Source organism: Athene cunicularia (assembly GCF_003259725.1).
Source record: "Athene cunicularia isolate RWA chromosome 8 unlocalized genomic scaffold, athCun1 chr8_part1, whole genome shotgun sequence".
NCBI lineage: Eukaryota > Metazoa > Chordata > Aves > Strigiformes > Strigidae > Athene > Athene cunicularia.
In genome coordinates, this window is record NW_020799109.1 from 7,556,709 (window position 1) to 7,567,439 (window position 10,731).

General features: G+C 36.9%; 1 protein-coding gene across 1 annotated transcript in view; it reads left to right on the forward strand.

Annotated features, from left to right (window-relative positions):
* FAF1 (Fas associated factor 1) overlaps window positions 1-3,878 on the forward strand; it is a 155,146-nt gene extending 151,268 nt beyond the window's left edge. The window contains exon 19 of the mRNA XM_026853882.1: window positions 1,920-3,878. Coding sequence (XP_026709683.1) covers window positions 1,920-2,003 — 84 coding nt within the window. The 3' untranslated portion in view covers window positions 2,004-3,878. The remainder of the gene's footprint in view (window positions 1-1,919) is intronic.
* The last annotated feature ends 6,853 nt before the right edge of the window (window positions 3,879-10,731 follow it).

The window sequence follows — 10,731 nt, forward strand, 5'->3', positions numbered from 1 at the left end:
GTGTTTTTTTTTTTTGTTTTTTTTTTTTTTTTTACACTTCTGTTTCACTTAGAGAGGTGAAATTGTACGGATTTCAATGGACCTGGGAAGCGATAAGCTTTTAATATTTGTTTAAATAATGAATTTTCTGTAATTATCCAATAAAACAATAGAAATACAAATATATTTGTAAGTTTGCCCAATTTAGTTGGGGGAAGAGAAAGAGGAGCAATACTGGTTTTGTTAATTGGTACCAGCATTAGTAAATTATGCTTTTAAGAAAAAAATACATTAGCATTTCTTATTAATTCATAGTACTTGGTGTACTTTACAATATTTTAAAAAAATAATTTTAGAAAGCACTGCCATGATATGATCATAGATTAAAAAGTTTAACTTTGGAACAAATGTTTATCAGTAGGCATTTGCATTTATACCTGTAGTGTAAGACTAATAATCTATTATTCACAAGCAAACTTCTGATAACTAGTGTGCTCACACAGCAAAATAAACTAAAACAGAAGTACTAGGGAAAATAAGATTAAAGATTGAAGTTAAATATTTAAGAAAACAGTAAGATTAAAGCAAATAATGTTCATCTTTATGAAGCTTTGCAGTAGTCTTCTGAAGGATGTCACAGTGTTGGCATGTAAAGCTGAATGTCTGAAGGACACTAGGACCCTTGTCATCATTCTTTTGTCTACATAAATAATTATATTATGTAATATTTACAGTTAAATTTTATTTTCATAGAAGAGATTTATCCTAGAAGCAGCAGTCTAGCTTCTAAATAGAATCCTCACCATAAAAGTTTCTTGCTGACTATAAATTTCAAACTGTTTATGTGCCTTAAGTGAAAGCTGGTAATGGGGATAGTCGGGATGTTGAGCAGCTTGCAGGGTTTGGTGCCGAGATCCAAATGCTGAGGAATTTTGGCAATAATGGTGCAGATAGTGCCGGTATCGTTATTTTCCAAATTGCATGGCATTTAACTCTCACTGGAACGCTCCTGTATGCCCACCTGATTGCCTAAATACCCTTACAAATCCAACGAGGAGTCGGGATTTCGGGGAACAATCCTCTAATACAACTGTACACACGTAAGTGTCTACATAAATGACACATAGTACTAATAATGCATATATATACACACACGTACATAGTAAGTATACACTTCAGTAGTTAGGTTGAGATGCAGTTTCACCAGCTGGTGAGCTGATTCAGCATCTCGCTCCCAATGAGAGGAGGAGGGCTCTGCTTCCTCCCTTCTATTTACTGCTTAGTGCTTTGCTACTTACCTTCCACTGGACTTGTGTGTTCACCAGTTAAACTCACTAGCATGACAGAAAAACCACCAAACAAATAACAGCAGATGGTTTTCTCCCAGCCTAGGTTTGTTGTGGTGGCCGATAAGCATCAAAGGGAGTGAAAGTTTGGTGCTTCACCATGTGACTTGGAGCCTGGAGCAAGAAAGGGAGTAGGAAAATAAGGGCAGAAGTTGCCCCTTTCAATGGAGAGATCATGTTGGATTGGCTATGCTGCTTGCATAGCCATGAGTTCGAACTTTTAGGATACTTATCTGGGACTAGAGTTTTCTTTTTTCATCTTAATTTATGCTTTCTAGTAATCCTTCCAAAACTCTTAACTTTGACAATAACAGATATATTCACACATTGGTTTAATGGTAGGAAACCAGACCTTCTTGGAATTAATGTGGTGGATTCTGTTTATTATTATCCTGTTTGTTCTTATTACAAAATAATAATAATAACAACACACAAAATACATTTCTTAATCTGCATTCTGATAATTCATATGCACAACTTCAGTTATCACTGACAGAGGGACTCAAAAATCTCCCCAGGAAAAATCTGTCCTGTGAAGCTAAACAATTCAAAAAAAGTCTACTTACACATATCATCTTATTTTTATCTTTACAGGTGACCCAGCTGGATCCAAATAAATCATTACTGGAGGTAAAACTGTATCCTCAAGAAACCCTTTTCCTAGAGGCAAAAGAATAGATCAAACAAGATTGTAGGACTAATCATCCTTTGACAAGCCAGAGGCACAGCATCGAAAGGAAGACTTCCATCAACGCCACCTTGTACTATCATCCAACTCAATTCAATGTCACAACTTTGCCTCTTGCAAGAATCCTGAAAAATTGAAAAAACATAGCTACTTAGTTTCACATACATGAGTATATGTTTCCAACCTCATTTAAATGAGCAGAGGATAAAATTCTGCTATGAACACTGAACATTATGACTCTGTTGCTCACTTATCATCCAGCTTTTGTTATAATTAATGCACTGTTAAAATGTGAGTGATTGTTAAGTAGAATTTTTACTCCTCAAATGCCCCTTTTTCACCAAGAAATCTTGGACATTTCTGCCTGTACTTTTGACACTAGAATGCTGTATATTTGATATCTCGCTGAGCCAGTGCTCTCATATATATGCATTTTATTTCTGTGTTTGAATTTCTACTTTGTCAACTAATTTAAAAAGGCAGAAAAAATTAACGGGACATTCTCAGCCATGGAAATTTAACAGTATTATAGTAGAAAGCATATAATTTTTGTTAGTACTTTCTGACTTCTTTGATAAGATGTAAGGTTTTGTTTGAAGAATATAGTTTGACATATATGCGAGATATTTATTTACTGGTTCTGCTTTGGGTCTCAGTTCTGATTCAGTTTAGGAAGTATTTTCCATTACATTGCAGTGTGTGAAACTGCTTATTGCATGATGTGAATATTTAAATAACATTAGAAATGGCCAGTACCAGAAACCTGGTATCTTGCCAACACTTCAGGAATCAGCTGATATTGAATATCAGCTGTAAAAAAACCTTTCAAATACCAGATACAAAAGTTCTTTATTTCTTATTGTGAAAGAAAGGGCAGTTCCCATTTCAGCAGTTTTCCTTCATTCTGGCACTTGTTTGTATCCTGTTACTCTGCTGTTTTAAAGCACCTTGTTTGTTTCATCAAACAATAAGTATCTTAAGAGGTGGTGTAATAAGAAATCTGCCTTATTATTGCACACTTTGGACATTATAACAATAGATTACTGATCCCGTCTCAAAGAAATCCTAGTTCTCTTGTCTGAAATGTATGCACCAGCTATCTGATGTGGAAAAATCTGGTACTTTAAATTTCTCAACCATAGAATGAGCATACTGAGTCTAAGACCATAACGTACACTTGATGCCAAACCTGCATCAAAACTGGTTTGGTTAAGTGGTCTTGGGTTTTGGTTTTGGTTTTTTTATTAAATCTCTGGGCTTACAGGATAGTGCACAACAGCACTATAGAATTGTCATTGACTAATCAAAGTCTTTCTTTTTTAAAAAAAAAAAAAGCCTGGCACATCATTTTACACATATGTTTATATGTAATTCATAGTGTTTATCATAGCAAAGTGAATTCTGATTTGAAGATTTTATACTAAGCAAAAACCAATTGCACACATCTTTTAGTCTTTCTTTTTTCTTTGGAAGGATGGTGATATAAAGTTAAATGTATGCCTATTATTAGGATGTTGGTGAAGCTGATATATTGTTACCTTTACCAAAAATGCAAATTTCTGAGTGGGGAAAGCCTTATTCTACCTTTTGTAATTCTGTAATTAGTGAGTGCTACATCAGACACTTCTAAGAGTGAAGTATCGATGACAAACAAAAGGTTTGGAAGTGTAAGCAAATTCTAACCATTTGCAGTTCACAAATAAAAGAATTCATAGCCAATAGAACGATAAATGTATGCGTAATGGAAAGCTGAATGCAGACACTTCATTCTGAACTTTTGTTTTCTTACCAAAAAAAAAAAAATCCTCTATGTTTATTAAGTAAGAAATTAAAATGGATTGCGAATTGGGGTGATACTGTTTCTACAAACATTTTTTTTTTTTTTTTTTTTTGGATTATCTCTTCCAAGCTGGCTGTTGAGGAAAGAAATTGCTGAAATACTGCTACACAAAGAAAAGCAACCTTTCAGCTGACTTGTTTATATTAATCTGTTCTGTTTAACTTTATTTGATCTCATCAGGCTGTTTTCTCTCACTCAGCTTTATTTCTGTATTTTGACTATATATTCTTTACTTTGATACTAGTTTCATAAAGTTATTAAATGTGGCTTGAATATTTGTTGAACTTGTTGAAGTCAGTGCTCCCAGAGTTTGTTTGGCCTTTTTTTTTCTAAACTTTTATTATTTTTTCTATCATTTTGTTCATATTGCAAAATACACTGTCATTATCAAAATGTTCTAGTGATAATTAACTGGAAGTGTTCAAAGTGGTGGCATTACTGCCCTCTGCTATAAAGATATCAAGATCAGTATACAGGGATCATTTTGCCACAACGTAAACAACTGTATCACTCTTTAAATAAAACATTTATGATTTTGGTCCTTAAATACTTTGGGCCTGATTTAAAGAAGCAACCATCTACAGTCACGTTTCCAAATTACACCCTCAGTGCAAACCCTCAATCCCTGTGTAGAAACATTATTATTCTATGCCATCATTTTCTGCTCTCCTAAACCATGGTATTCACTTCCCACGTTCTGCTGGCATGGTTAATCCTCTAGTCAGTCTACAGACTAATTTTGTAATTCAGTATTACCCTAAAACTGTAACACTGTCGCTACAGAGCATATCCCTGATTCCACCTTTTTATCTTCAGGTTCTTCACATTAATGGATTATCATTAACGTGATTAATGCATTAGTTTTAAGTCTTAAGGAATTACTGTTAATGAATGGAATCCTGTACGATGTGTTGGCTCTCATTATTGGCCTGCAGAGCATTCCAGGGAAGGTGGGGCGCGCTCTGGCTTTTGAAGAAACTTCCTGCCTATTGACATTGGTGTTTGAAATAATTATTAGAGAATATGCAGAGCACAAGTGTTTGCTCTGTATTCTCTGCATACGCACTCTTAAATTTAGTGAGAGTGCTGAGGGTGTTTCTAATGGAGCTATGTTGGGGGTTTTGTTTATTCTTTTTAATGTAGCAGAAAAGGACTTTGGCTTTCGTAAACTGTACCTACTCAGTGACATTAGAAACTTAAAATAAATTTTCAATTACAGTAATATTTCTACTAAAAAGTTATGATTTCACTCTTCCGTATGTGGGGAAAAACAAAATCGCCATGACCTGGATTCGCAGGAGGACTGAAGCACTTCATTTTCCAAGCCTCATGTCCAGACTCCCTAAATGCACAGGAAGATTTAGGTGCCTTTAAATGGGGTCCACAACAAGCAAAAAATACACATCTCCAAACAAAGCAAAGCAAAAAAACCCACATGTGAGGAGTCACTACCAGGCAGAACCAGAAACTGCTCAGCGTGGTCAGTAGGAAGTGCTAAAGGTGGAGATGTCTTGTGCATGCCGTTCCTCCCTGAGGTTGGGCTGCCTACTCCCTGCCGGCCCAGGGCGCTTCCTTCCACCAAGGGTTCACAGCACTGAGACTGTACACCGAGGTAAGTACAGCTCCCTTCTTCCAGCATTTGACAAAGCACCTGATACATTTTTTTTATTTTGAAGCAGTGATAGCGGCCTTTTCCCGAGTCTCCCCTGGAGTGTTGACTGAATTATACTTTACACTGAAGTTCATCCATATTGTAAGTCGTATGGGCCTGAGGAGAAACAAGCCCCTGTGTCAGACATTTCAGAAGATTCGTACACCACCATAGTACAGGCTACTTCTAATGTGTGTACTTTTTCTGCTGTCAAAGCTGTTTGACTACCAAAATAAAGTATTCCTTAAGCTCCTTGAGAGGGAAGGTGCAAGCAGGAGTGTCAGTCTTCAGGCTAGCAGATGGGCTACTTGCCTGGGATGAGCTATCCAGCCCTTTCCAGTGACTGTTCACTGCAGTCATTGCTGTTTTCAGACAGATGATCTCAGAGGAGACTGAATGTTGATTCTGCACCTTAGTTAAATTTTCATATTCTACTTTTATATAAGAGAAGGCATCAGTAGTAGCCTTAATTACATCTTTTTTTTTTCTGGGCAGGTCATGAAAGTAAGCAAAAATGGCTATATTGTACAGTGTGACCGGTTGTTCATTACCTGGAAGGATTTCCTTGCAGATGACAGCGACAGAGGAATACTGAATTTAGCACTAAACATGTCAGGATCCAGGCAGTTTTATACTCAATCTGGTATAGATCTGCACAGCTGCCAGAAGAGCCACCTCTGCCCCCGTCCTACCCTGGGACCAGTCAAACTCATCTAAAAACTAACCATTTTTTTCCTGGAGTAGTTTTCAGATGGATTAGCTCACTGAGTGGCTGTACGTACACCAGCACTGACAAAAAGCAGGAGGAGCATGCAGGGGGTGAGTAACTGAAGATGGGAGAAAGGCAGGGCTGCTCCCTCTGACAGCAGTGCTGATTCACATGGGATTGTACTGATTGTGGGCCTCAAAATATTTTTTTAATCCATTGTAACTACCTTTACATTTTACACTCATTTTTTTTTATTTTGAAACAAATTAAACAAGTGTCACAAAGGTTTTGGTGTCTGAAGTTTCCATAAGCTTTGTGATGAAAGTCGGTAGCCCAGAGTTCAAGAAATGGGAAGTCAGACAGGAGGGTACTTTGTGTGCAGTGAGGCTAAAGCTTATTCTACATCAAACTCTTACCAGTCACTACAGACCCGAGAGAGCAGCCCAAGTACCCTACCTGCAGGAAAAAACTTCCAACGGGATTTAATGTCTCATTTGATACCAGAGAAATTGCTCCTTACTTAGGGCTTTTCTCCATTAATTCTTTTATATGTAATAAAGACTGAAGTCGAACTACAGCCTTAAAATAACTCAAAGTGTCACTGTAGTGTCACTATAGAAGTAGGCTTCATTAGTTATTGTTCTCACAAAACTACTGGTTAACACGATCGTTATTTTGTACTTACTGCCAATGAGTTTCATTTACTATTTTTCCAACTTCACAGTTCATTGCTATTGACTTTCGATCCAGTCATTTTGAATGAGATTGTATCAGTCACTAATATCATCACCTCACTACTGATAACCTTTTTCAAGATAATGTGTGAGTAGCTTGAATAACACAGATTTCCACACAGATCCTTGGGGACACTGCTGGTATCCTTTCTCATGGTGGGAACTGTTGCTTACTGCTTCCAGCTATCAACCTCTGAGTAATACTCCTTTTTTTTTTTTTTTTCTCCTCAAGAAAAGATGTTTCCACTATAGTAAACATCTCTGCAAATGACTTTGTTTTCCTCCAGTTGCCCTACTTTCATTCAATATTCCTTTTAAACCCTGAAAATATTCGTTTAATTATCTTTCTGGCGAGCTTCCTGTTTCTGATATTTTAAATCTTTTACACCTTTGGTAATTTTTCCTCAAGATCTGTCAGTTTAGTTCTGCTTCTGTGTCTTCCATAAGTTAACTTTCCACAGTCATGTTTTTTTCTGTTCTCACTTGAGTCTGTCTTTCGGTTGCATCCTTTAATATGCTGGCTCAAATGGCTCAATGACTTCTGTTGGGCAGCTGGAGTCTTTTTAAGTGCAATACATGTGTACTCTGAGGATCTAAGACAGTGTCTTCAAATAGTTTTGATTACAATCTTAGTCTTTTACCTGTGACCTAAATTCTCTTTGTTATCCTCTTTACGCAGTTTTCTTTTTAAATATAAATGCTACTCTGGTGATTTTTTTTTTTTTTTAGTAAAATAGTGAACATATGTATGATTTTATTCGCCTCAGCATGTTTTCTATCATTTTATTTGCCTCTATGCTTTCTTTAACCTATAGTCACAGCTCCTATTACCATGAATTACTATCATTCATAGGTATTTTATACCTTGTAACTACAGCATCCAATTCCTGATCTTACCTTTTCTAAATTTACTGGTATACCTAATTTGTTGTCATTTGAAACCTCTCTTTTGGTTTCAGCCATTTTAGGAGGTTTTAAATTATTCTATTGTATATGTAGAAACATTTTTCATTTTGTCTAGGTCTATTTGCCTGGTTCATATGCCTTGATTAATTAAGACTTTTGTTATGTAAGGAAAAGCAAGCATTTCCAAAATGTGGTGGCAATTGAGAAGGGATATTTTTTGAATTACAATTATAAAATCACATCTATGGAGGAACTTAATATAATTATTTTGTGGATCCAATTTTTTTAATCTAGGGGTTTTTTTAAGAATGTAAGTATAACCTATGAATTGCAGAGAACGTTCTGCTGCTGAAAAATACTTCTACTTTCCCAATGTTTAGATGAAGGTGAATAAGACACTGTGTAACTTGAGGTATCCTCTAATGTAGAACAAACAAACAAACAAACAAAAAAACAACACACCAACCCCAAAAAAACCAAACCAAACTCAAAACTGAGGCTTTACAATTCCTTTTAAATTTTGTTCATTCCATTTTAATTTTTAGTTTACCAATCTTCCCTAGTCATATGAAAAATGGTTTTATGCACATTTATCAAAAACATTCAGGTACTCTCAACTGGGAAGTCTTAGTAGATACAAAACATTCATTTTATGAGCAATCTCAAAGCAAATGTGCAGTTTACTCTGCTGACAATTTTATTTTGGCAGGTAATGCATTCTTTCATCATTCCCTGTATTTTAGATGTTTTCGAGCGTATTCTTTCCTTCAGATAACACTTACTGTCATATTGTCACCTTGTCATCACGCAGTCACTATGCACATGCAGTACCTCTTATCAATCCAAACTCGCCAGATTCAACACATTCTAACCAGTTAATTCTTAACTTTGCTTACAAACACCCTCCTAGTTTTATTAGCATTTATCCAGCTGCCGTCATAGTCTACTTATGGAATCAAACCAATTTTCCTTGTGAAATTACAGTAGTTTTCCAAAATGAAGCAAAGTAGTGATCTGATAACTAGTTTTCACTGAAACAAAAATGCTGCTAATAGCAGAAATAATTAAGCCAAGTTAGATTAACACCACTGGATTCCATAACCCAGTGGCTGCTTGATGCCTGCTTTAAGAATCACTGAGGTCAAATATTAAAAAAAAAACCAACCAAACTGTAAGATGTACTTGGCTACTGCAGTTCTTAAGCAATGGCACAGCACAACCGATGGCACTACACCCAACTCATGCTCTCAGTGCTGAAAGAGGCAATAGTATTAAGAGTAACCATGTTGCCTTTATACCATCCTGTAGTAAAATAATCTCCCATAAGTAGACTGAATCCTTAAGAGACCAATTAAACTAACTTTACAGCAGTTATGCACTACTGGGTTGGTGAAAAGGGGTTGGTCACAGCAGGATAAGAATCAAGCTCCTAAATGAAGAGCAGCTGAAGTAGGGTAGTAAGAAAGATGCACAACAGAAATTACACTGACAAAAAAGCTGTTAAAGAATAAAGTGTTGTTACAGAAATATTAACTTAGGTTTGATCTTTGATTTAAAATTTCAGCTTCTAATGGATTCTTTCTTTAAAAAAATGGTTATTCCCATTAATGTAAAAACATTATTTTAAATTATTTTTTTAAATAATTACTTGCTTATGAGAACCTTATAACAAGGAATTTATCTTCCAAGAGAAAGTGGAATTGGTTGCCCTCAAAGTGTAATGTGGATTTTAAAAAAATCTTTCAGTTACTATAATCACAGATATATTTAATTAGTCAATCCACTTATGTCAAACAGAAAAATGGATTTTCAGGTTATTTATATACCACCAGGAAAAAGGACTAATAATTATTAATAAAGTAGGTAAGGCTCATATGATTTTTTTAAGCAGAGAATAAGGCTGAAGACTTTATATACTCTGTACAACTTAATGGTATACATCTTTGTTTAAGCACTGCAGAAAAACGTTCCTCCTCCCAACTGAAGAGGAAATAAATTAATTTACAGGGAAAAAATGTTATTATTAATGAAGAAAGCTCTGTTCTTTAAAGAAACTATTATCTAGACTTGGAATTACATTGGAAAAATAGACCCACTGTAATATTATTCTCAAAATGAATGATAAATTCTAATCAGGGGAAGAAAAAAGTCTACTGCAGCAATAACTGAAAAAAGATGGAGTCCTCTTGAGGGAGGATTTCTTGGCGACCAGTTTGTCCTATCTGAAGTAATGAAAACTTCCGGAGTTGGAAACAACAAGCACAAAGTGCAGCAGTTCTTCACCAACAGAAAATAATGGGGAAAAATTTGCAAGACTTCTTCAAGTTCACCTTTTCTCCCCCTGTGGTGATAACGTTGTTCCATGTCCCATAAATTCAATGTTTTTGAGTAACCGTTAGCCATGATCATGTGCTTAATGGGAGCGCATAACTCGTACCTGAAAACCGGCCGTTGTGTCCTCATGCCGTGGATTTAACCTGTTCCTGCGGTTCCTAACCTGCAGGCACCAGCTGCTCTCAAGCTCCCCTCAGGGCAGGACTAGGCCCGTGGCCACCAATCCCTCTCTCTTGACATCGCACCTTCGCTGTCACTTCTCCCAGAGCCTCACAGCTAAGTGGGTGCTTCACGACCCAGTCGGGACATTTTCTCCTCCGGGTTTTGGGGGGCTGACACCCCGTCACTTGGCGGCTGCGCCGTAGTTATGGAGAAGCGCTGGGTGCAGGCCGCAGCCGAGGCCGCCCCTGGGGGAGGCAAAGGCCGCCTCGGCCTCGCCGCCCCGCTGGGTCCCGCTTAACCTCCGGGGCCGGCGCGCAGAGAGATGCCCAGAGGAGCCGCTGGCTCCTCCGTCAGCGATCAGGGCCGGCGGCCTGTCCCTCGG